This window comes from Haematobia irritans, chromosome 1 (assembly GCF_050003625.1).
Source record: "Haematobia irritans isolate KBUSLIRL chromosome 1, ASM5000362v1, whole genome shotgun sequence".
NCBI lineage: Eukaryota > Metazoa > Arthropoda > Insecta > Diptera > Muscidae > Haematobia > Haematobia irritans.
Genome location: NC_134397.1, coordinates 157,599,581 through 157,627,066, shown reverse-complemented (window position 1 = coordinate 157,627,066; position 27,486 = coordinate 157,599,581). Strand labels below are relative to the sequence as shown.

Below are 27,486 nucleotides of genomic sequence, written 5' to 3'. Positions count from 1 at the left end.
TGTTGACCGCGGCTGCGTCTTAGGTGGTCCATTCGGAAAGTCCAATTTTAGGCAACTTTTTCGAGCATTTCGGCCGGAATAGCCCGAATTTCTTCGGAAATGTTGTCTTCCAAAGCTGGAATAGTTGCTGGCTTATTTCTGTAGACTTTAGACTTGACGTAGCCCCACAAAAAATAGTCTAAAGGCGTCAAATCGCATGATCTTGGTGGCCAACTTACCGGTCCATTTCTTGAGATGAATTGTTCTCCGAAGTTTTCCCTCAAAATGGCCATAGAATCGCGAGCTGTGTGGCATGTAGCGCCATCTTGTTGAAACCACATGTCAACCAAGTTCAGTTCTTCCATTTTTGGCAACAAAAAGTTTGTTAGCATCGAACGATAGCGATCGCCATTCACCGTAACGTTGCGTCCAACAGCATCTTTGAAAAAATACGGTCCAATGATTCCACCAGCGTACAAACCACACCAAACAGTGCATTTTTCGGGATGCATGGGCAGTTCTTGAACGGCTTCTGGTTGCTCTTCACTCCAAATGCGGCAATTTTGCTTATTTACGTAGCCATTAAACCAGAAATGAGCCTCATCGCTGAACAAAATTTGTCGATAAAAAAGCGGATTTTCTCCCAACTTTTCTAGGGCCATTCACTGAAAATTCGACGTTGTGGCAGATCGTAAGTCTATTCATGATGAAATGTCAAAGCATACTGAGCATCTTTCTCTTTGACACCATGTCTGAAATCCCACGTGATCTGTCAAATACTAATGCATGAAAATCCTAACCTCAAAAGAATCACCCTTTATATAATAATAAAATTGCCTTCTTCATCATTATTTAGAAAATATTCACCAAGACAGTATGATTTTGGTTTGGATTTTGCGGTAAAATTTAAAATTTTCATGAATTTTTTAGATATTTACGCTTCATTTGTGTATAATTTTTCTATTCTTTAGTTAACCCTCTAATGCCCAATCCCGCCTTTAGGCGGGCTTCAATAAATAAGGAAGCTTTTAGTAAAACACACCTTAACACAATAAAAATGGGTAAAATATAAAGAAAACAGTTGGAACTGTTCAAGAGGCTTTGCAGCATATACTGAATTTTACCTATAAAATTTTCTTGTTTAGTTTTCTTGCTTTTGTGTCGTTAACATTAAATATTTATTCAGATGGCCAAAAAATTGGGGCATTAGAGGGTTAATTATACAAACATAATCCAAAAATGAATAAAGTTAAGTTAATTTGCTGAAGAAATAATAATACCGATAACTAAAATAAACCTAATTTTTTTAATGGTTACATTTTCTTAATACATTTTAAAATAATAAAAACTTTTGTCTTACACTTTTCGACATTTTTTATTTTCACGGCGAAAGCTTAGGGAAACCTTAAAAATAAAAAATGTAAAAACAAGTGTAATGAAACTTAGTTTTTATTGATGGAACCATGAACGCCTAAATGTTTTTTAACATATTTAAAAATTTTGAAAGAAAATCTTCACTCCAGCGCCTCTAAAATGGGATTTCGTGATAAAGACTCCTTGTTCCAACAAGCAAACACCTCAAACACACGGCCTGGGATGTGAAAATATGGCTCCTTCACAACACTAAATATCTCAAAACGCAACCACAAAGCCCAGGTAGCAACCCCATTGAAAACTAGGATCTCATTTGGAACCGTGGATCGGACAAAACCAAATTTCATCTTGGACAGCCCTTAAAAAAAGTGTTACAAGAAGAATGGGGCAAAATCTCTCAAGAAACGTGTCGATGCCAAGACGACTGGAATCCATTTGCGCTAACAAAGGGTACTATTCCAAATACTAAGTGGACCAAAATAATGTCTCATACAATGTGATTACTGATACGACGAATACTTTTGTGAGCTTTTTTTTTGTAGTTTTTTGATTTAATGATTAAAAATAATACAATAAAATTAATTTCACGATTTTTGTTTACGTTTTGCTGTTATGTATATCCATGGAAACATTTTAATAAAACTTTTTCATATAAATGTTAAGCGGTTTGCGATTTCAAGATATAAAAAAGAATATTTTTGTGAGTCACTGTATATGTTTGTCTAAAACAGCAAGAAATCCCTTTCTCAACTAAATATACAAATAAACTTGCGATATTTGTTTGTGGCTGGTGGTGGTGATGTTTTTCTCTGCCTACAATTATTGGTATTTCGTTCCAAAGAAAAACTTATAAACCAAGGTGGCTATTAAACCCAAGACAAAAGGCATCAGCCATGACTTCATTACGATTCCTCGTTCTTTTGCTCAGTATTCCATGTGGGTTCGGATTTTTCTGGAACATTTGTACGCTCTTCAGCAACTAGTTAACCGATTTTGTATTGTTGCATCATTTCACGGGCATATGAACTGTGACCAACTTCTTCGAAATTTTCTGTAGCATCTTTACCAGCTTGTTCGATCAAGACTTCATCACCACCAGGATGCTCATTGAGAAAAGGGGTCACGTCATACACGTTGTTGTGGATTATGAACCAATTCTTTTCTTTTGTAATATTTTTGGCAACTTCGGCGTGGGTAAATTATTTTACATTTTGCGATGACATGGTGTTTAATTAAATAATTTGTGGTATTAAGTTGAATTATATTTCCTGTATATTCTCTCCCTCTTGTGATGGCTGGCCGAAGTCTGTAATTCTACGTTAACTAGGCTTTTGTGATTTTGATGCAATTGGCATATCCATTTCTATACCACACATGCTTGTGGTATTAGCCACTTGTAAATCCACCACTTGAGCAAATTCCCATATTTCCACGCGTTTGGTTGATAAACATGACGCACTGAATCTGTTTCCACGCACGTAGCTGTTGCCAGCAGTCATTTGTTTTTGAAAGGCAAGCAGCAAATCCTTTAAAATTAATAATCACTCTTTCGTTTTTGGTACACTTATTTCTATAAATTGATTATTAAATGTATACCCCCTATTTTTATTTGTAAACAATAACTTTGATTTTGACATTTGACGACCAAGTGTTGCCAATCAAAATCGAAAATTGAACTGGTTAGACATTTTGCGTTTTCTTTTTGCACTGGTTATCAGTGCAATAAGAAAACAGACCTAATGTATATAACATGGAATTTAAACACAAATGTTAATAAAAAAAATGAAAACAAAAGGAGGCACTGCAATTGATGTTGCAAAACAAGCATTAGCACCTCATCCAACATGTATAGTACGTGCCCTGCCAACATTTTTTGAATTTGGGGGCGCTTTTGAGAATCCCCACTACGTTGAAAACAATCATATACGACATCAAAAACTCGTCGGAAAAGCGCTGTCACTATTGAGAAGTTGTACCACGCCATGATAAAACAATTCTATTCTATCCATGATAAAAAAATTCTATCAAGGTACCACGCCAAGTTACTACGAAAAAGTTTCTCATCAGTGCAATTATTAGGTGCCTATTTAGATCAATTTCGAAGGACGCCAATAAGAACCCCTGCAAACTATCAGAAAAAGTGCATTTTAAGGTAATTGTAGAAGAATCATTGTGGTCAAGTAAAACACGATTGTGTAGATGTTTATTGATTTGATTAAACATTTATAATTTCTTATAAATATAACATTTTTCGGTTTATCTCATCACATTTAATATAATTTTTTGCATTAATGAAAGAATGATGTTGAGTTTTAAGTAGCAAGTTACATATTGCAGCGACTTCATTTTGGAATCTTCAATTATCAGGTGATATTCAGTGACGCAAACCTCTTGTGAAAAAATTGGGTTTGGATTTTTTGTTTATATTTGTAGGTATTGAAATTGTAAAAGGTGGACAAAATTGCTAGGCAGCAAACTATTCGAAAACACCCAGAAAAAAGTGACCCCTTCTATAAGTTAAAATTAACTCATTGTGAAGAAAATTAAACTTCGTATAGCGCCAAAGACATTTTTGTTAGGTTGAAAATCGAACATAGTGCATAATTTATATTTAAAGGTAAGTACTATGTTCGCTTTTCGCGTTGAAATTTTCGCGGTTACTTTATTAAAACAGTTCAAAATAAAGCAAATAGATTAACTCAACTGGTGTGCAGTTTCTTGTTCCTCTAGATTTCGGCAAGACTTTACAGGAATATGTCTGTTTTCATTTATAATTTTGATTGTTTCAGGAAAAGTAATCGCAAAAATAAAGTGATTTTCAACTCGAAAACCGAACATAGTACCTACCTTAAAGTAAATATCTTACAAAGGTATAGCTAAAAACACAAAAAAATAATATTTTCGTTGTATTTTGAAATGTTTTCGATCTTATATGGGCGCTGGGGCGCAGAATTTAGTTTAAGTTGTATGCTTTTTTAGATATATTTGTTTATTAATAGTCTTCAATAACTATAGTAACTTCAATGCTTCAAACGTGATAAAAAAAGAAATCAAATACATCAAATTGTTTATTTCTGATTAGGGCCAGCAGCGGCAACGAATAAATAAGTAACTGATGATAGGGCACATTTAAGTAACCGGTAGATATCGAGTTATCGAAAAATAAAGGGTGACACAGAAATTGAGAAAAATGTATTAAAAGTAAATAACAACACTATACCACGGTGAAAAAAGGATTGATTAAGTACGACTTTATGCTTAGTACTGCGTTCGTTTCAGCGAAAAACGAATATCAACATATATCACCGAGGATTGGGTTTCCAAACACAGGGTTGTTAACTTATTTATGCGAAACAATATGTCTGCCTATTTTTCCGCACGAAATTTCCCGGGTTGCTTCAATATACAGTGCACTCGCGGTAAGGTAAACACTTAACGTGAACACCACATAACGTGAATACGTTTTTTCATACAATAACTACTCCGTACAGATGGGTATTAAGTTCGAATTTAGCCACTAAATTCGCCCTGCCAACATTTTTTGAATTTGGGGGCGCTTCTGAGAATCCCCACTACGTCGAAAACAGTCGTATACGATATCCAAAACTCCTCGGGAAAAGCGCCGTCACTATTGAGAAGTTATACCACGCCAAGTTACTACAAAAAAGTATAGCATGAGTGCAATTATTAGGTGCCCTTCTGGATACATTTAGAAGGACGCCAATAAGGGCCCCTTCAAACAATCAGAGAAAGTGCATTTTAAGATAGTTGTAAAAGAATCATTTTGGTCAAGTAAAACATGATTGTTTAGATGTTTATTAATTTTATTAAACATTTATAAATTCTCATAAATATAAGATTTATACGACTATCACATCACATTTAACATATTTTTATGCATTAATAAAAGATTGATGTTGACCCTGCCAACATTTTTTGAATTTGGGGGCGCTTCTGAGAATCCCCACTACGTCGAAAACAATCATATACGACATCCAAAACTCGTCGGAAAAGCGCCGTCACTATTGAAAAGTTGTACCACGCCAAGTTACTACGAAAAAGTTTCTCATCAGTGCAATTATTAGGTGCCTATTTAGATCAATTTCGAAGGACGCCAATAAGAACCCCTGCAAACTATCAGAAAAAGTGCATTTTAAGGTAATTGTAGAAGAATCATTGTGGTCAAGTAAAACACGATTGTGTAGATGTTTATTGATTTGATTAAACATTTATAATTTCTTATAAATATAACATTTTTCGGTTTATCTCATCACATTTAATATAATTTTTTGCATTAATAAAAGAATGATGTTGAGTTTTAAGTAGCAAGTTACATATTGCAGCGTCTATCAGCCAGTTTGTTTATTTTCGATGGAGACAGCGTGCCTGGAAAAATATTTGAAAAACGATCACTTTATTCTATTTGGAAAGTCGAAAATTGTTCACCATATACCTTTCACAATTTTAAGCGTAATATCTATGTTTTCAGAACTTTATTTTCGTTTTTATTTAAATAAAATATAACAAGCTGGTTGCGCTTGGCTCTTCTAACAGTAGTGATGGCAAAATACTTTCATGTACATTTTGTACTTTTTGATATGCTTCCCCCATCACAGTTCGCGATGGTTGTGGTGACATTTACGAGTCTGTGGTAGCGATGAGGATGAAATGGAACTTTGAAATGCTGGCAGGGGAGTTACAAGTTGCAAGTTACATGTTGTAGCGTCTATCAGCTAGTGCTTTTATTCCCAATGGAGGCAGCGTGTCTGGAAAAATATTTGAAAAACTATCACTTTATTCCATTTGGAAAGTCAAAAATTGTTCACCAATATACCTTTTACAATTTTAAGCGAAATAACTATGTTTTCAGCACTTCATTATCGTTTTTATTTAAATAAATTATAAGAAGCTAGTTGTGCTTTACAACGTGTTTCACAAAATATAAAATGGCTCTTGTAACAATAGTGATGGCAAAATACTATCACAGTTGCCGATTGTTGCAGTGTCATTTACGAGTCTGTGATAGCGATGAGGATGAAACGGAACTTTGAAATGCTGGCAGGGCGCTAAAGTGAAAATAAATCAGTAAAAAGGCATAAAATTATACATATTTGTTGCAAATTTTATTATAACTTGATGGAGAATAGCCCAAAGCAAATTTTCACAAGCCCTGCCAAGATTTTTTGAATTTGGGGACTCTTTTGAGAATCCCCACTACGTCGAAAACAATCATATACGACATCAAAAACTCGTCGGAAAAGCGCCGTCACTATTGAGAAGTTGTACCACGCCAAGTTACTACAAAAATGTTTCGCATGAGTGCAATTATTAGGTGCCTTTATAGATCAATTTAGAACGACGCCAATAAGGGACCCTCCAAACAATCAGAAAAAGTGAATTTTAAGATAGTTGTAAAAGAATCATTGTGGTCGAGTAAAACACGTTTGTTTAGATATTTATTAATTTGATTAAACATTTACAAATACTTAAAAATATTACATTTATACCACTATCACATTACATTTAACATAATTTTTGGCATTAATGATGATGTTGAGTTACAAGTAGCGAGTTACATATTGCTGCGTCTATCAACCAGTGTTTTTATTCCATGGAGGCAGCGTGTCTGTAAAATATCTGAAAAACAATCACTTTATTCCATTTGGAAAATCACCAAATTGTTCACCAATATACCTTTCACAATTTTAAGCGTATAATCTATGTTTTCAGAACTTTATTTTCGTTTTTATTTAATTAAAATATAACAAGCTGGTTGCGCTTGGCGTTTCACAAAAAATGGCTTTTTTAACAGTAGGGATGGCAAATTACTTGCATGTACTTTTTGATGTACCTTTTCATGATGGTTGAAGTGACATTTACGAGTCTGTGGTAACGATGAGGTTGAAATGGAACTTTGAAATGCTGGCAGGGAGGTTTGTATTCCTTAAAGTGGATTAATTAAGAAAAGTAATAGTGAAAAAATGGCGATTTTAGCGGATAAAGGCCTGTATTAAGTTGGAATTATTTTGCTACATTGGCAATTTTTTCACGGTTACGTTTCTTTAATAATTCATTTCACCGAAAATAAACTTTTTCAATGTTTGCATTGGATCATTCCCCATCAAGTTATAATAAAATTTGCAACAAGAAGATATAAATTTAATCTGTTTTTGCAGGCCCACCTTATGCTTAGTACTAAGTTCGTTTCTGCGAAAAACGAATATCTTCATATATCTCCGTAAATAGGGTCTCAATCCCAGGAATGTTAACTTATTTATGAGAAATAATATGCCTGCCTATTTTTTCGTGCGAAAAATCCAGGGTTGTATAAATATGTGTCTAAAAATGCTCAAAACAAAGATTTCGCATTTATTCCGCGCTAACGTTTTTCTTTTAAAGGCCGGTACTCTGTTCGGTTTTCGCGTTGAAACTCCATACAAAACCAAAAACTGCGAAAAATTTGCGAAATTTTTTTCCATTTGTGATACTTTGTTTTTTCGTGTTGAAAAACTGACGTTTATAGCACGGCGCCATTTGCAATGTGAATTAAGAAATAATTTATTTATTAAAAACTATTTGTGCGGGTTTATAAATCAAACACGGACCATATTTTTGTTCCGAAACTACCCTGCCAGCATTTCAAAGTTCCATTTCAACCTCATCGTTACCACAGACTCGTAAATGTCACTTCAACCATCATGAAAAGGTACATCAAAAAGTACATGCAAGTAATTTGCCATCCCTACTGTTAAAAAAAGCCATTTTTTTGTGAAACGCCAAGCGCAACCAGCTTGTTATATTTTAATTAAATAAAAACGAAAATAAAGTTCTGAAAACATAGATTATACGCTTAAAATTGTGAAAGGTATATTGGTGAACAATTTGGTGATTTTCCAAATGGAATAAAGTGATTGTTTTTCAGATATTTTACAGACACGCTGCCTCCATGGAATAAAAACACTGGTTGATAGACGCAGCAACATGTAACTCGCTACTTGTAATTCAACATCATCATTAATGCCAAAAATTATGTTAAATGTAACGTGATAGTGGTATAAATGTTATATTTTTAAGAATTTGTAAATGTTTAATCAAATTAATAAATATCTAAACAAAAGTGTTTTACTCGACCACAATGATTCTTTTACAACTATCTTAAAATTCACTTTTTCTGATTGTTTGGAGGGTCCCTTATTGGCGTCGTTCTAAATTGATCCATAAAGGCACCTAATAATTGCACTCATGCGAAACATTTTTGTAGTAACTTGGCGTGGTACAACTTCTCAATAGTGACGGCGCTTTTCCGACGAGTTTTTGATGTCGTATATGATTGTTTTCGACGTAGTGGGGATTCTCAAAAGAGTCCCCAAATTCAAAAAATGTTGGCAGGGTATACAAAGGATCAAAGGAATAGCAGATCAATTGCCCAAGGAAAAATAAAATGGTATTTTGTAAAAACAAGCAACAACCACCAACTTTATTCAATATCGCTCCCTGTAAAATAGTGCTCCAAGCTACTTAAAAAACGCCGCTTTCTATGTGCGAAATAATGGCCGGTACTATGTTCATTCTTGCGAAAAATTTGTATGGAAACCATTATTTCGCACATAGAAAGCGGCGTTTTTTTAGGTAGCTTGGAGCGCTATTTTACAGGGAGCGATATTGGATTAAGTTGGTGGTTGTTGCTTGTTTTTACAAAATAACATTTTATTTTTCCTTGGGCAATTGATCTGCTATTCCTTTGATCCTTTGTATAGTTTCGGAACAAAAATATGGCCCGTGTTTGATTTATAAACCCGCACAAATAGTTTTTAATAAATAAATTATTTCTTAATTCACATTGCAAATGGCGCCGTGCTATAAACGTCAGTTTTTCAACACGAAAAAACAAAGTATCACAAATGGAAAAAATTTCGCAAATTTTTCGCCTTTTTTGGTTTTGTATGGAGTTTCAACGCGAAAACCGAACAGTGTACCGGCCTTTATATAGAGTATAACAGCTTTCGTGCGAGAACGTGATCTTAGTACTAGGCTTTAAACTCAAACTTAATACCAACCTTTACTAATAACGCTAGAACGTGTAAACCTCCCGAATATGGCTATGCTTTGTTCTGAATATGTGATCTTAGTACTGGGATTTAGCCGTTGAAATCAAAATTAAATCTGGGAAAATAGTATACAAGTGAACATTTTGTATCATAAATGTATGGGAAATTCTCCAAAGCATCAATTGTAAAGGTTTATATTCTATTATCTATTAGAGGTGTGCACGTGAGTAATATTTTACTCACGCACACTCACGACGGAAAAATCTTACTCACGCACACTCACGCACACTCACGCACGATATTGTTTGGTAGGACTCACGCACACTCACGAAAAGAAAATTTGTATTCACGCACACTCACGCACGAAAATGTCGTGACTCACGAAAAATACCGTGACTCACGAAAAATATCGTGACTCACGAAAAATGTCGTGACTCACGAACAATTTTTTGAGTAATTTACCTTAGCGACGCGTCTGAAAACATGAGCATTATTAAAATCGAGAGCGTTATTACACTCTTAACATCCCAGGTGTCACTAAAATTGTAAATGAATTTAACTCTTAAGCATTTTATGTTGGTGAGCAGGATTATTTTCGTGAGCGTAAATCTTTACTCACGAAGATAATATTTTCGTGACTCACGCTCACGCACGACATTTTGGTTTGTTAATCACACTCACGCACACTCACGCCGTTGCCATGAGCGTGACTCACGACTCACGCGTGAGTCATGAAAATTTTCGTGAGTGACGACAATTTCGTGTCACGTGCACACCTCTATTATCTATTATTCGGATACCATGAATGGGACTTTTAATACCGGCGTTGAAAAATATGAAACTGTAACCTCCATTAAACATGGTAATAATCAGAAAAAACTACAGCGTATAATTTTAGGCGGCAACTTAAAACGTATCAGCTTATTGAATCACAGTATGATAAAAGTGCAGCATAATTTTAGGCGATAATTAAAACACACAGAGACTCTCCAATAACACTAAGTTTTTAGAAAAATCCCCAAATCTCCAATTCAAAAGTTTCGTTCCCATTCACTGAAAAAAATCCAATTTGGGACAATATCCCTAATACTGGCAACACTGAACAGTATTCTTCTTCTTATTTTATGCATAGTTTTTAGTTCCGCTTCCTTTCTCAGATTGCGCGGTTCGGAAAGTGATATTGCAAAAAGATCCTTGCTAAAAAATCATAAATTATTGCTACTTATACTCTTATTCTTCTAAGAGAATTCCCTTAATGTGATAAGTGATGTTTTGTTTAGTGAGTGATCATGACCAGAACGAAGTAAGAAGGAATAACGTTCGAGTAATTTTAATGTGTCCGTTTCGTTACACTATGCACTTTTGCAAATTTGGTCGGTGTCATTTGGAAAATGAAATTGCGGGCAGATCGTGATAATAAACTTATAATTAGTTTTATCTATATTCTTATAAGTGCTCACCTAACGCGTTAATGTTCTTCGGTCAGTAGAATTATCGGGCTACTATTACTATGAGCAAAATTATTTGATAATTCTGGGATATGTCTTCGTGTTCGAGTGCGTAATTCATAGAGCAACCTTATCGTTAACTTTAAAGTTTATTTCGCATCAAGTTAATTGCCATTAAAGGTAAGTTTTTGCACAATATGTAGTATGTGTTTTCATTTCCGCCTTTCCAATTGGAGTTTGGTTCTATCGTTCCCATATGTGAGCCAATCCAATTGGTTGATTAAATGTCAATTTGGTATGTTTGTATGGAACTGTGGCAACGCAACCTATCCATCACATTAGACACTAGGAACAGCTGTAGTCCCAACTCAGCTGTTAGATTTTCCACCGCGACAAACAATTATTTATTAAACTTCAAAGTACCTTAGCTAAATAATAAATGGCATTACGATTTGTGCAACGATTTCCCCTGATCGCTACTCGAATACAACAGAACGGAAAGATTTTTCCTAGTATACATGCAGTACAAATTAATACGTTTTCCACTAGAAACAATGGCCAGGGATATGGTAGCCGGCAAGAAAGGTCAAATTGGAATCCACTTATATCAGCAGGTTGTTGTTTGGCTGTGGCTACAGCATGGGGAGCTTATTCGTATTTCACCAGACCAAATAGTTTCTGGCCCATAGTGGAGGCCAAAACATTGCCCAATTTGATTGGCAGACGGAAGCAATACAATTTCATAGCAGATGTTGTTGATGTTTGTGCCGAATCTGTGGTGTACATCGAAATAAAAGACACCCGCCACTTTGACTACTTTACTGGTAAACCAGTAACGGCATCAAATGGTTCTGGCTTCATAATTGAAGCTGATGGCACAATTCTTACCAATGCCCATGTTGTCATCAATAAGCCCCATACGATGGTACAAGTACGACTACATGATGGTAGAGTTTTCCCTGCTGTTGTGGAGGATGTGGACCAGACCTCCGATTTGGCTATTATACGGATAAATTGTAAGAATTTGCCTGTTATGAAATTGGGAGAAAGTTCAAGCTTACGTTCCGGCGAATGGGTAGTGGCCTTGGGCAGCCCTTTGGCATTAAGCAACACCGTTACTGCCGGTGTCATAAGTTCTACACAAAGACCCTCACAGGAATTGGGATTGGGTAATCGTGACATCAACTATTTACAAACAGATGCTGCCATTACTTTTGGAAATAGTGGTGGTCCACTTGTGAATTTAGATGGTGAAGCTATTGGTGTTAATTCGATGAAAGTAACTGCCGGCATAAGTTTTGCCATACCCATCGATTATGTTAAATTGTTCCTAGCAAAAGTGTCGGAGCGAAGAAAAACTATTGGCAAGGGTGGAAAGCAACAATATCCGGCCAAACGTTATATGGGTATTACTATGTTGACTTTGACCCCAGATATTTTAAATGAATTGAAATCAAGATCACAAAATGTCCCTCCAAATCTGACACATGGAGTTTTGGTATGGAAAGTCATCTTAGGATCACCGGCTCATATGTAAGTGTTGCATAGGAAATATTTTTGGAAAAACTATTTTTTGAATGATGCCAACATTTTTATTTCTCAGTGGTGGCTTAAGTCCCGGTGATATTGTTACCCACATCAATGGCAAAGAAATCACAACTTCATCCGATGTTTATGAGGTCTTGGGTGCAAATTCAAAAAGTTTAGATTTGACAATATATCGAGGACTTAAGAGAATGACTGTATCTGTAACCCCGGAGGATCCTTAAGATAACTAAAGTAAACATGCCTACCTGTGCAATTGTATATATTTCTTGGACTGCCCTTCAAAGTTTCGAAAACGCAACACGAAATGATTCACTGCAATAAATATTTATTTCTATGTATTTTGAAAAGCAAACATTAAACTCATTCAAAATTACTATAAATTGCATGAGGTTCTTACAATTTTAAAATGGTAATTGGCAAACACATGGAAATGTCGATTCCTACAGATTATTGTCGGTAGCTACAACTTTTAGTTATGTTTTTTTGAAATTAAATAGGGTGAATATGATTCCTTTACATGTATATTGATTAATACAGACACACATAGGCACATTTTATCGATTGAATTTAAATTTTGTAGCACCTTAAAGTTATAACCAATGGACATAAAATTGTTGCGTCTGACGCGTGATTCAACGCTTACGAAAGTTTTTTGAACTATTATTCCCTTCTACACACTCTCAAGAAGAATATTTCAAACTTAATATACGACTAAAGGGTGTGCAATATACTATTCTTGAGTGCCGCAAAATTTCGTGAGTCAATCACGGTTGCCACAGTTGGTAGAATTCTACCAAAAATGATAGATTTTTTACTATTTGGTAGATTGGTAAAATTCCCGATGATTTGGTAGATTTTGCAAAATATCTCTCTCTCTAACTTCACAAAATTTTCTATAGAAATAAAATTTTGACAAAATTTTCTATAGAAATAAAATTTTGACAAAATTTTCTATAGAAATAAAATTTTCTGTAGAAATAAAATTTCGACAAAATTTTCTATAGAAATAAAATTTTGAGAAATTTTTCTATAGAAATAAAATTTTGACAAAATTTTTTATAGAAATAAAATTTTGACAAAATTTTTTATAGAAATATTTTTTTTCTTTTAATCATTGTTGTTGTTTTTGATTTCAGCTTAAAACCATATATTGACTAAACTACAATTGTAGCTTAACCAACAGAGGAAAATAATGTTTATCAAATTTATTTGACAAGATGGTTGGATGGACGCACGTTTCGGAATTACCACATTCCTCATCAGCATCCTCTACAGCAGCAAAACTATCAACCAATTATCAGACAACATGTAGTTGTGTCTTCGCACAGGGATGATCTTTGTCTCCACATAAAGGTGATCCAGGGGTGTGCTGCGGAGACACCCAGTCGCAGTTCTAAGAGCAGCGTTCTGGCAGGTTTGTATGTTATTCCACTGCGTATCACTGGTCTGCGGTGTCCACACTGGCGCTGCATAGTTTACCACTGACCGGCCAATTGCCTTATAAGTAGTTAGCAAGGTTTCTTTGTCCGCACCCCAAGTACTGCCGGCTAGTGACTTGAGGACCTTGTTTCTACCACGGAGCTTATTACAAATTGCAGTGGCATGGGCAGATGACCTAAAAAGGCTGTCGAATGTGACCCCAAGAATCTTGGGGTAATTTGTGGTCGGAATTATTACTCCATCGACTCTGATATTCAACTGCCTGCGCACTTCTGCCGTCCATGTAGTAAATAGTGTGGCTGAGGATTTGGTGGGGGATATCCTCAAGTTTCTCGCAGTGAAATAACTGGTAAGATTAGCTATGTAGACGTTCAACCGATCGCAAATGTCATCAACATTGGGCCCAGATGCCAAGATTGTACAGTCATCCGCATATGATACAATCTCGACGCCGTCAGGAGGGGGTGGAATCGAGGACATGTAGAGGTTAAACAGTGCCGGAGATATCACCCCACCTTGGGGAACTCCCTGTTTAACTCTACGCGGTCTTGACTTTCTGTCCCTGAATTCCACGTACGACTGGCGTCCACACATATAATTCAGCACCCAACGCTTCGCTCCTGCCGGTAGGGACGTATTCTCGATGTCCTCAAATAATGTGGCATGGTTGACCGTATCGAATGCTTTCGATAGGTCAAGCGCCACGAGGACCGTCCTGTGACACGGCCTGGGCTGGTTAAGTCCCTTATTAATATGTGTCGAAATGGCATGTAAGGCTGTTGTCGTACTATGTACCTTACGGAATCCATGTTGATGGTGGGCAGCTGGAAAATTCTCCACAAGGCTGGGGAGGAGTAATGCCTCAAGTGTCTTGGCTACTGGCGACAGAAGGGATATCGGTCTGTACGATTCACCTTTGCTCGAATCTTTGCCCGGTTTCAGTAGTAATCTAGAGCGCGAGATCCAGCGCTATAAAAGAGAGCCTCTAGATCAAGCAGCGTACCAGGCAGGTTTGAACAGGATTCATGAGGATACTGTAGCTGAAGCGGTGAGAAGCTACAAGGTTAATCCTGTTCTTGGAGTCCGACCACCGCCCATAGCACCGGAGGAAAGAGACCTCCCACGGCAGACTAGGGTAGTTTTGGCCCAATTAAGATCAGGCAAGTGCAGCCGCCTCAATTCCTACTTATCGGTGATTGATAGCAGCGTAGCTGACGTTTGTCCAATTTGCAACCAAGGGCCACACGACACGCGTCATCTTTTCTCTTGCCCAGCCAAACCAACCCGACTTACCACCAGATCACTCTGGACACACCCCATCTTAGTCGCAGAGTTCCTTGATCTGCCAACAAGCTGATGTACCAAGCGTATAACATGAAATGGATGAGATCACAATAAACTGTTACAACAACAACAACAACAACAACAACCAATTATCAGAATAAATTCATGCAGTTCACTAAACCCAAATGTGAACCACACTTGAACCTTCCGAAAAAAGGTTTTACATGATAGCCGGCTTATGCCGAAATAAATTCGTACAAACATATCTCTTTCCTTTGCCACCGTCAAATCATCGATTTGAGTGCAGTTGGTTGGGTATATTTTGAGCGTCTGCAGGCAGGTCAAGTTCGAGGATGGGCTATATCGGTCCAGGTTTTGTATAGTCCCCATATAAATCGACCTGGGCTTATAGAAATCGTAGTTTTTATCCAATTTGCCTGAATCTAGAGGTATTTTATGACCATAAAGAGGTGTGCCAAAAATTGTGAGTATCGGTCCATATTTTGGTATAGCCCCCATATAGACCGATCTCGCGATTTTACTTCTTGGGCTTATAGAAACCGCAGTTTTTATCCAATTCACCTGAAATTGGAAATCGAGAGGTACTTTAGAACCGTAAAGAGGTGTGCCAAAAATGGTGAGCATCGGTCCATGTTTTGGTATGGTCCCCATATAAACCGACCTCCCGATTTGGGGTCTTGGGCTTATAGAAACCGTAGTTTTTATTTGCCTGAAATTGAAAATCTAGAGGTACTTGAGGACCATCAAAAAGGTGTGCCGAAAAAGGTCCGTATCGTTCCATATTTTAGTATAGCCCCCATATAGACCGATCTCCCGATTTTACATCTTGGGTTTATAGAATCCGTAGTTTATATACAATTTGTCTGAAATTGGAAATTTATAGGTATTTTAGGACCATAAAGAGGTGTGCCACAAATGGTGAGTATCGGTCTATGTTTTGGTATCGCCCCCATATAGACCGACATCCCGATTTTACTTCTTGGGATTCTAGAATTCTAGAAGTTTATATCCAATTTGCCTGAAATTGGAAATCTAGAGGTATTTTCGGGCCATAAAGTGGTGTGCCGAAAACGGTGAGTATCGGTCGATATTTTAGTATATCCCCCATACGAACGATCTCCCGGTTTAGCTCCTTAGGTTTCTAGAAACGATTTGCCTGAAATTGTAAATATTCTCGTATTTTAGACTCACAAAAACGTGTATCGGATTAAGTTTTTATCGGTCCTTTTGGTAATGCCTCCATATAGACCGACTTCACTTCTTGAGGGTATAGAATGCGCACTGATCATGAAAATTGCTTGAAACTCAATGTAAAATTGGCAGATTTTACTTCTCGGGTGGAAATCTACAGATTTAAGATTTCAAATCAAGACGTTATTTTATAATTTTCTTGCACACTTACAAGAGATGTTAATGATTCCTCTAAAACTCAAACAAAAATGGATGGACGCACGTTTCGGAATTACCACATTCCTCATCAGCATCCTCTACCTGCAGCAAAGCTATCAACCAATTATCAGAATAAATTCAGGCAGTTCACTAAACCCAAAAGTGAAGCACACATGACAAACTTTTTTATAGAAATAAAATTTTGACAAAAAAAAAAATAAAATTTTGACAAAATTTTCTATAGAAATAAAATTTTGACAACATTTTCTATAGAAATAAAATTTTGACAAAATTTTCTATAGAAATAAAATTTTGATAAAATTTTCTATAGAAATACAATTTTGACAAAATTTTCTATAGAAATAAAATTTTCTATAAAAATACAAATTTGATAAATTTTTTTAAAAAATTAAATTTTGCAAAACAAGACTTTGGTTTGGTAGTTTTTGGTAAAAATTTTCTTCAAAATTTGGTTTTGGTGGTTTGACTCGAGTGGCAACCGTGTTGGCAATAGAATTTCTGTAAGTTACTTACGATTGTGAGCGTGATTGCTACAATAAATATCATGCATGTGTAAAAAATACTAATTTTCTAGGTATCAAGCCCTTTTTTTAGACATGTAATAAATTGTTAAACAATCGGTCGGGTACCGATTGTGCATTAGCGTTAGAGAACTGTTAACGTAATGATTTTACAGACGCCTAAAAATATGCAAATTCAATTGAGATTTTTCCAATGCCTTCTTGGTAAAGCAATTGTCTGCTCCGCATTTAAATATAAAATTCATAATTGCCCTCAGAAAAAAAAATGAATGGAGTATGTCACTAACTAACTTAACCTAAGAGCTCGCGAATCATCTTGTCATTGTGCCAAATTTGGTCGCAATCAGTATAAATGGAGATCTAGCTCTCATATATATGTACGCCCCATATTATATACCCAATCTCGACGAGAAAGAAAATACTTTTGAACTTTGTATATACACAATTTTCATTTTGTACGTCAGTCGATTGTTATTTTTTGCTCAAAATGGATCGCGAGTTCTGTGTGATAACTTATCTATTTATAAATGGCTTAAACGTGGTTTGAGTTTGAGACGCATTGTATCGTATTAGAACTAAATTCAGAGTCGACATATCGATGGCCGTCTGTCTGTTCATGCATTTTTGTATAGCTCGCAGTTTAAGTCCGATCGTGCTCAAATTTGTGTAGGGTCTTACTTCGAGTCAAAGGCCTGTTGCTCTAGGAAATAATCGGTTCGGATTTAGATATAGCTCCCATATATATTAAATTTGGCTTTAGTGCCATACGAAGTTCATTCTGGGCACATTATTGGTAAAATTTACAAATTTTAAGAAATTCTGAACTATTTTGTGGGAGACACGAATTTAGTTAATCTTTATGCTTCCTTTGTGTATAATATTTTCCTCTGCTTTAATTAATTTAACTAACGTACGCAAAACATTATTAAAGTCATGGAAACTTTCTTAAAATGTAATAATTCCGTGAACTAAAATAGAATTTAATCAGCTTTAGTGAAATACATGGGAGAATTACAAGGGCTGTACGACACCAAGCAAATATGGCCCCATTTAAACTTAAATCGCACACTAGATATGCTAGTGTTCTCGAGACGTCAGATATCACTCCTGATATCGGCTATAACGGGTCGCTGCCTGATGGGCGATTTTGCAAAAACTATAGGCGCGAAGTATAACGACTTTCTATGAGCTGTCATGATGCGGAGGAAAATGAATCAATTAAACACCTCTTGTGTGAGTGTCCTGCATTTTGTGTAAAGCACAAGCAACTTTTAGGAGCATATAGCTTCAGATTACTGGCGGGTCTGGAAAGCTGGCGGGTCTTGGAAGTTCTTCTAAAGGCACAACTTTAAAAGCACTTCCAAAAATATCCTCCCTAAGATGTTCTTTATTTTAACTGTACAGGAGTCAATTTTTTTATAACTCGTTTCTTCATATTTTCAAGTGAAATTTAAAATTTTATTGTTTCAAAAAGGTTAAAAACAGGTTAAAAATTAATAAAATAGTGCAAATTATTTATTTTTTTTAGAAAAATTGCGATTTTTTTGAAAATATTTGATGTCAATCGTTCCAGACAAGCGTTATAATGCATTAAAAATCATAAATTTAAAAAATTATTTATTCGTCAAAATATCACGAAATTTCTTAATTCACATCCAAAACATTGGATTCGCTTCACACCTTAAGAAGTGATGCAAATTCAGTGCAACGGCTGTTGAAATGGTGGACATCCGTCCTATGACAAGCCCATGTCAAGTTCATCGCTTCTGCGTCAATTTTGCACCACTTCTGGATCCAAAAAGAACATTTTCACTTTTTTTTGGCTACGCTTTTTTTGCAGGTTTCTCAAGTTTGTTTAAACTTAATAATAATTATATGAACATACCTAAGCATTGAAACTTCTTCGCATATAACATAATTTTTGATATCATCGAATTCGCAGGCTTACTGAAGCGACTGAAGTATATTGAGTTTGCGACGTTTGTTACGTTTTCTACATTTAAGGAAGATAGGAAATTGGCTTGCGTGTTAGTTCCATACATGTTTGTAATTTTTATACCCACCACCATAGAATGGTGACGGGGGTATAATAAGTTTGTCATTCCGTTTGTAACACATCGAAATATCGATTTCCGACTATATAAAGTATATATATTCTTGAACAGGGAGAAATTCTAAGACGATATAACGATGTCCGTCTGTCTGTCTGTTGTAATCGCGATACAGTCTTCAATAATGAAGCAATCGTGCTGAAATTTTGCACAAACTCGTCTTTTGTCTGCAGGCAGGTCAAGTTCGAAGATGGGCTATATCGGTCCAGGTTTTTATATAGTCCCCATATAAACCGACCTTCCGATTTGGGGTCTTGGGCTTATAGAAATCGTAGTTTTTATCCAATTTGCCTGAAATTTGAAATCTAGAGGTATTTTATGACCGTAAAGAGGTGTGCCAAACATGGTGAATATCGGTCAATGTTTTGGTATAGCCCCCATATAGACCGATCTCCCGATTTTACTTCTTGGGCTTATAGAAACCGCAGTTTTTATTCAATTTACCTGAAATTGGAAATCTAGAGGTATTGTAGGACCACAAATACGTGTGCCAAAAATTGTGTGTATCGGTCCATATTTTGGTATAGCCCCCATATAGACCGATCTCCCGATTTTACTTCTTGGGCTTAAAGAAACCGCAGTTTTTATCCAATTTACCTGAAATTGGAAATTGAGAGGTACTTTAGAACCGTAAAGAGGTGTGCCAAAAATGCTGAGCATCGTTCCAAGTTTTGGTATGGTCCCCATATAAATCGACCTCCCGATTAGGGGTCTTGGGCTTATAGAGACCGTAGTTTTTATCCAATTTGCCTGAAATTGAAAATCTAGAGGTACTTGAGGACCATCAAAAGGTGTGCCGAAAATGGTCCGTATCGTTCCATGTTTTGGTATAGCCCCCATATAGATCGATCTCCCGATTTTACATCTTAGGTTTATAGAATCCGTAGTTTATATACAATTTGCCTGAAATTGGACATTTATAGGTATTATAGGACCATAAAGAGGTGTGCCACAAATGGTGAGTATCGGTCCATGTTGTGGTATGGCCCCCATATAGACCGATATCCCGATTTTACTTCTTGGGCTTCTAGAATCCGAAGTTTTTATCCAATTTGTCTGAAATGGGAAATCTAGAGGTATTTTCGGGCCATAAAGAGGTGTTCCGAAAATGGTGAGTATCGGTCCATATTTTAGTATAGCCCCCATAAGAACGATATCCCGATTTAACTCCTTGGGTTTCTAGAAACCGTATTTTTTATTCGATTTGCCTGAAATTGTAAATATTCTGGTATTTTAGGCTCTCAAAAACATGTATCGGATTAAGTTTTTATCGGTCCATTTGGTAATGCCTCCATACACAGAAAAAATATCACCAATTTTTTTCCAATTAAAAAGTTAATTGAAGTTGAAAATTTTTTCAATTAATAAATTAATTGATATAATTAACTTTTTAATCATGATAGAAACATTAAGTTAATTAAGTCAATGATTGAAAATTTTAAAATTTTTAATTAAAAAATTAATTGATACAATTAACTTTTTAATCAAATTCGGAAGACTAATTCAGTTAAAAAAAGTGCTTATTTTTTTAATTTTTTATTAAAAATGTATTTCAAACAATCATTTGTTAATCGAAATAAAACCTCTAAGCCAACTCAGAAAGTAATTACAAGTAGTTACCTTTTTTAATTAATAAATTAATTGAGTTTTGCAATCAACATCAATTAAATTTTTAATTGAATCAATTAATAAATTAATTGAAATTTGCTGAAAAAATCAATTAATTTTTTAATCAAGAATTTTTTCTATGCCCAATTAAAACTGTGATTGATACTATCATTTTCGTGATTGAAGACATTTCAATTAAAAAATTAATTGGATCAATTAATTTGGTGATTGAATCAGAAAAAAAAATTTTTGTGTGTATAGACCTATTTCAATTATTGAGGGTATAGAAGGCGCACTGATCATGAAAATTGCTTGAAACTCAATATAAAATTTCCAGATTTTACTTCTCGGGTGAAAATCTACAGATTTAAGATTTCAAATCAAGACGTTATTTTATAATTTTCTTGCACACTTACAAGAGATGTTAACGATTCCTCTAAAACTCAAACAAAAATGGTTCTTATAAATCCAGAAACTGATATAGTCCTCATAGGTGAAATCTTTAAATTTATCTTCGGGAAGTGTCCTCAAGCCCTCCTGAAATTTCAAAGGAAACCCTAATATTTGGTTCATGGTGGTGGGTATTTAAGATTCGGCCCGGCCGAACTTACTGCTGTATATACTTGTTGTTTTTCGTTTTTATTTTTTAAATGAAAAACTTAATTTTCTTAATGAAACAATGTTAAATTTTAGGCAACAACAAAAAAATTACATTTTCCTCTTTATGCAAATTTATTTTCTGCACTTAATTTCTTTTTATGGAAATTTATTTCGTGCACTAAATTTATTTTTATTTGCGTTTTAATGCTATGTCAATACTTGTCGTATACGCGTTTGGTTCGAGTATAAAACTAACACGGTAAATGGCTTGATCTCCTCAGTAGCCAATTTCCTATCTTCCTAGAGTTTATTGTCTTTGATGAAACTAACACGGTAAATATCAAAGACAATAAACTCTAGGAAGATAGGAAATTGGCTACTGAGGAGATCAAACCATTTACCGTGTTAGTTTTATACTCGAACCAAACGCGTATACGACAAGTATTGACATAGCATTAAAACGCAAATAAAAATAAATTTAGTGCACGAAATAAATTTCCATAAAGGGGAAAAGGTAATTTTTTTGTAGTAGCCTAAAATTTAACATTGTTTCATTAAGAAAATTAAGTTTTTCATTAAAGAATAAAAACGAAAAATAAATAAAAAAAATTACAAACATGTATGGAACTAACATGGTAAATGCAACATTTGGCGTGACGCAAGCCAATTTCCTATCTTCCTCAAGTTTATTGTCTTTGGTAAATATGGTTTAGGATGTTTACAACTTTGCGATGGTCACAAACCTAAAAAAGTTTGATATATCAAACCAAATACAATACACTTTAGAAAAATGGGAAATTGGCTGCTGAGAACCAAAGACAATAAACTCTAGGAAAATAGGAAATTGGCTACTGAGATCAAACCATTTACCGTGTTAGTTTCATACTCGGTCCCAAATATGTAATGTGCTAAAAATCAAAGATTATAGAAGAGGAAGATGTGAGATTGGCTACTGAGCACATCAAACAATTTACCACATTAGTTTAATACTCGAACCAAACACGTATACGACAAGTATTGACATAGCATTAAAATGCAAATAAAAAGAAATTAAGAGCACGAAATAAATTTCCATAAAGGGGAAATGTAATTTTTTTGTTGTTGCCTAAAATTTAACATTGTTTCATTAAGAAAATTACATTTTTCATTTAAAAAATAAAAACTAAAACAACTAAAAGATAAACATGTATTAAACTAATCTGGTAAATGCAACATTTGGTATGACGCAAGCCAATCTCCCATCTTCCTCAAATCTATAATCTTTGCTAAAAATAATGTGCTAAAAAATTCGGTCCCAAATATATAATTTTTACACCGAAACATATGAAAACACATCTTCTTTCATTCGTGTATACTTGTAGGGTCCAATACTAGTGATGATTTAGGCAAATATTTTTTTTATTACCATTGGAATAAATATGCGAATTACATATAGCCATAATTGAAACAAGTAAGTAAAGTAGAAAGTAGGGCGGGGCCGACTATATCATACCCTAAACCACCATTACAGAATGAGTAATCATAAGCATTTGTGGGGTAACATATAGGTCTGGGAGATAAACCGCAGTTGAATATTTAAGAAAATTAAGGGGTACATGTCTATGGGTGCTTTGAGTCAATCTGACTATAGCTCATAGTCAATGTTACCAGGGAAAATGTTCGGTTTACCCTACAAGGACAAACAAGTTCCCTACTTTCCCATACATTCCCAAACAATTTTCACTACTATATTTTTCGTTAAATTTAAAAAATTTTACAAAACAAAAATGGTTCTAAGTACTTTATTATCTTAAAACATGAATATGCAAAGTATATAACTTAGAATATAAATTTGTATTACCACCACGGTTGCCACAGTTGGTAGAATTCTACCCAAATTAGTAATCTTTTTTGTTAAATCTCTATAAAAATAAAATTTTGGAAAAAGTTTCTACAAACAAATTTTTGTGAGAAAATTCTGTATATTTTGACAATAAATTCTATAGAAATAAAATTTTGAGAAAATATTCCACAGAAATAAAATTTTGAGAAAATTTTTTATAGAAATAATATTTTGAAAAAAATGTCTATAGAAATACAATTTCGACAAAATGTTCTATACAAATAAAATGTTGACAAAATTTTCTACTTGAATAAAGTTTAAAGATCAAGCCTTGCCGGCTTCTAATTTCCTCCTCTAGAGCCACCAAAATGTAAAGATTATTACAAATTGTGTTGAGTGAAAATGTCCCTACATTGTGGTCCTAGCTAGGTCCTTACAAGACGCTAAATATTAGAAAAACCCTACATACAGGGAATTTCCCCTACTTCTAGCAACACTGGCTGTGTTGATATTGCGCCACTAATATTGAGCCCATTATTAAAAAAGAGAAAATCGTTAAATTAGTGTGGGTAATAAATACAAATTTGTAAAAATCGAGCAATATTCTTATGTAAGAGCTACAAGTACGTATAAGTACGATTGGCTAGTACATCAACATTTGAAATTTGAGTAACATTGGTTAATAAATAAGAGTACTATGGCCAAATTTGGGAAAATCGAGCGATGCATATATATGGAAACTATATCTAAATCTGAACCAATTTGCATAATATTTTGCGGGTTTGATTAATACCACAAAAGGTTACCTTGTGCAAGATTTGAGTAAGATCAGTTACGAAATGAGGCCTGTATGGTCAAACATAAGGTTATTAGGGGCGAATTTTTCAAAATCGGGCGATACATATATGGGAGCTATATCTAAATTTGAACCGATTTCGATGAAATTTTTCACATATAGTTAGTACTGTAGAGGACTGGATCTAGCCAACTTTTAGTAAGATCGGTTAATAAATAAGGGTTCTATGGCCAAATTAGGGAAAATCGGGCTATACATATATATGGGAGCTATATCTAAATCTGAACCGATTTCGATGATTTTTTGCACATATAGTTAGTGCTATAGAAGACTATATTTAGCCAAATTTGAGTAAGATCGGTTGATAAATAAAGGTTTTGTGGCCAATCGGGAAAATCGGGCGATACATATATATGAGAGCTATATCTAAATCTGAACCGATTTGCATGAAATTTTGCAGACTTGAAGGGCGATGGAAAAGATTACGTTTTGCTAAATTTGGTGACGATCCGTTTGAAAACACGCGCATCGTGACTCCATTTGTCGAAATCGGGCGATACATATATATGGGAGCTATTTCTAAATTTGATCCGATTTCTTCCAAATTCAATAGCGTTCGTCCTTGTGCCCAAAAAACTCCCTGTACCAAATTTCATCAAAATCGGTTAATAATTGCGACCGGAATCCTGTGAACAACAAATACATGGACAGACGGACGGACGGACACCAAGCGCTAGATCGACTCAGAAGGTGATTCTGTGTCGATCGGTATATATTTTATGGGGTCTAAAATCAATATTTCTGGTAGGCACATTTTTTGGCCGATCAAACTTATTATAACCTAACCACTATGTGGTTTAGGGTATAAAAAAAGAACATACATACTCATTGATTAATTTGTTACCCAGACGTCTTTTCGGCAGTAGGGGTGATAAGGTCACAAATCACAATTATTTTTACCATTCGATAACAAAAAATATCTGCATCGCAACAATACAAATTTATGAGATAACCATAATTGAAATATCTTTATTAAAGTAACCTCGATTAAGTTTGGATCTTTTTGCAGACAACTAAGGCCAACTTATCTCACCATGCGATGTTCCGTTTTGTTCTCCAATACCTAAAAAACTTATTGCTTTATTTCATAAATTATCCGAAATATCCTTAAGTTCAGCAGTGGGCGATGAGTCTCAATGAAGTTATTTCATTTAAGAATCTCATCCAAAAAGACAATAAAAACGATTCACTTTAGTATTTTGTTTGCGTCCGCCTTTTTCTTGTACTTGTGCCAAAATTTTGCCTCTGTCTACTTTGGATGATTATCGTTTCTCCTGAAGATTTCCATTTACTGTGAAAAGTGAAATTCTTGTGGAGATTATTGAATTTTTATTGACTTCACCGTTGGTTGAATAACTCAAACAAAATAAATGTATTTATTTAAGTGCTAATGTTGCGTTGCTTTAGCTCATATTTTATGAACTACACAGCAAGAGAGTTTACTCAATATTGAGGTTATTGTGTCGAAAATGATGTGGACATTGGAATAAAATAAAAGATGTAAACATGTATTAGTCTTTGTTATCAATTTGTATGTATCCTGAGATTATCATGGCTCTAAAGAAATGGTTGCAATTTGGAAAAATATTTACTTATGTTTTCGATATCGTCGTTTCTAATATAGTTTAGTTAAAATTTTCTAAAATTAACCTATATTTTCACTCCTGATGGGTTTACTCGTTTTGAGTTTATGCTACACAAAAATTGCATAAGGACATGATATTTTTGTGCTTACAATATTTTTTTCAAAAAATCGAATACACTTACGGTCATCAAAATTTTGTCCACATTTGGGGGATGTCTACCTGTAAGAGGGCAATTTTAATGTGATTTCCATTTTTGAAAGGTGTAAATTTTCAGAGTGTCCAGTTTCATCAAAGTTACCAATAAAAGAAAACGGTTCAGGAGAACCAAATATTTTATTATATATTTTACTGTAGATATATACAAAGAAATAAAACATATATTATTTAAAGGTCTTTTTTTACCTAGCACACCTATATGACCGATTTAAAAAGAAGAATATACTTTAATCTTACATGTACCAATTTACTCTATTTATTTTATTTTTATACCCTCCACCATAGGTTGGGTCATTCTGTTTGTAACACATCGAAATATTGCTCTAAGACCCCATAAAGTATATTCTGGGTCGTGGTGAAATTCTGAGTCGATCTGAGCATGTCCGTCCGTCCGTCCGTCAAATGGGCCATATCGGTCCACTTTTACGTATAGCCCCCCATATAAACGGACCCCCAAATTTGGCTTGCCGATCCTCTAAGAGAAGCAAATTTCATCCGATCCGGCTGAAATTTTGTACATGGTGTTAGTATACGGTCTCTAACACCATGTCGAAATGGTCGAAATCGGACCATAATTATATATAGCCCCATATAAACCAATCCCCAGATTTGACCTCCGGAGCCCCTTGGAAGTGCAAAATCCATTCGATTCGGTTGAAATTTGGTACGTGATGTTAGTATATGGTATCCAATAACCATGCAGGAATAGGTTTATATCAGTCCATAATTATATATAGCCCCCATATAAACCGACCCCCAGAGTTGTCCTCCGGTGCCTTTTGGAGAAGCAAAATTCATCCGATCTGGTTGAAATTTGGAACGTGGTGGTAGTATATGATATTTAACAACCATGCCAAAAGTGGTCCATATCAGTCCATAATCGTATATAGCCCCCATATAAACCGATCCCGAGATTTAGTTTTGGAGCCTCTTGGAGGAGCAAATTGCATCCGAGTCAGTTGAAATTTGGTACATTGTGCTAGTATGTGGCCGTTAACAACCATGCCTAACTAGGTCCATATCGGTCAATAGTTATATATAGCCTTCAGATAAATCGATCCCCAATCACACAAAAATTGGTCCATATCAAGTTCATAATTGTATATAGCCCCCATATAAGCGACCCCCATATTTCAATTCTGGCTCTCTACGTACCGAGCAAAAGTCCATATCGATTCGTAATTATTTGTAGACTTACCTATTTATAACTTTTTTGTCTAATATATACCACGTATGTACTAACTCACAATTTAGAAAACGATGTTAAGAAGTTTTAAGATACCAGAACCCAAGTAATTCGACTGTGGATAACAGTCTTTCGTAGAAGTTTCTACGCAATCCATGGTGGAGGGTACATAAGATTCGGCCTGGCCGAACTTACGGCCTTATATACTTGTTTGTTTTATTTTACCTTTTATAAAAAAAAAAAACAAACGCACACTCCTTATGTATAAGCGTAGTTTCCACTGCCCAACAGTCGACATATTCAGGTTAATGTGTCACAAATGTGATCAATGTCGGGTATAACCGAAAATCGAATCAACTCACAAAGTAAATTGAATGCACACTCCAAAGACAGACCACCATCAAATGGCATTAATGTCAAATTATTGG

At 35.0% G+C, this 27,486-nt stretch overlaps 1 protein-coding gene and 1 long non-coding RNA gene across 2 annotated transcripts; both read left to right on the top strand.

Annotated features, from left to right (window-relative positions):
* Positions 1–7,821: 7,821 nt before the first annotated feature.
* On the top strand, positions 7,822–8,470 carry LOC142242870 (uncharacterized). The gene is made up of 2 exons (XR_012724221.1): positions 7,822–8,218; positions 8,276–8,470. It is a non-coding gene; the product is annotated as an uncharacterized LOC142242870 (long non-coding RNA).
* A 2,713-nt stretch (positions 8,471–11,183) lies between these two features.
* On the top strand, positions 11,184–12,777 carry HtrA2 (HTRA2-related serine protease). Its single transcript, XM_075292010.1, has 2 exons — positions 11,184–12,382; positions 12,453–12,777. Exons 1-2 carry the CDS (start codon positions 11,289–11,291, stop codon positions 12,616–12,618), a joined length of 1,260 nt encoding a protein of 419 aa, XP_075148125.1. The 5' UTR covers positions 11,184–11,288; the 3' UTR covers positions 12,619–12,777.
* Positions 12,778–27,486: the final 14,709 nt, after the last annotated feature.

Bases quoted from the DNA above. Each gene is read 5' to 3' on its own strand.
- HtrA2 (XM_075292010.1), top strand. From the start codon at position 11,289: ATGGCATTACGATTTGTGCAACGATTTCCCCTGATCGCTACTCGAATA. The intron at 12,383-12,452 runs GTAAGTGTTGCA...TTTATTTCTCAG, and splicing joins TTAGGATCACCGGCTCATAT to TGGTGGCTTAAGTCCCGGTG.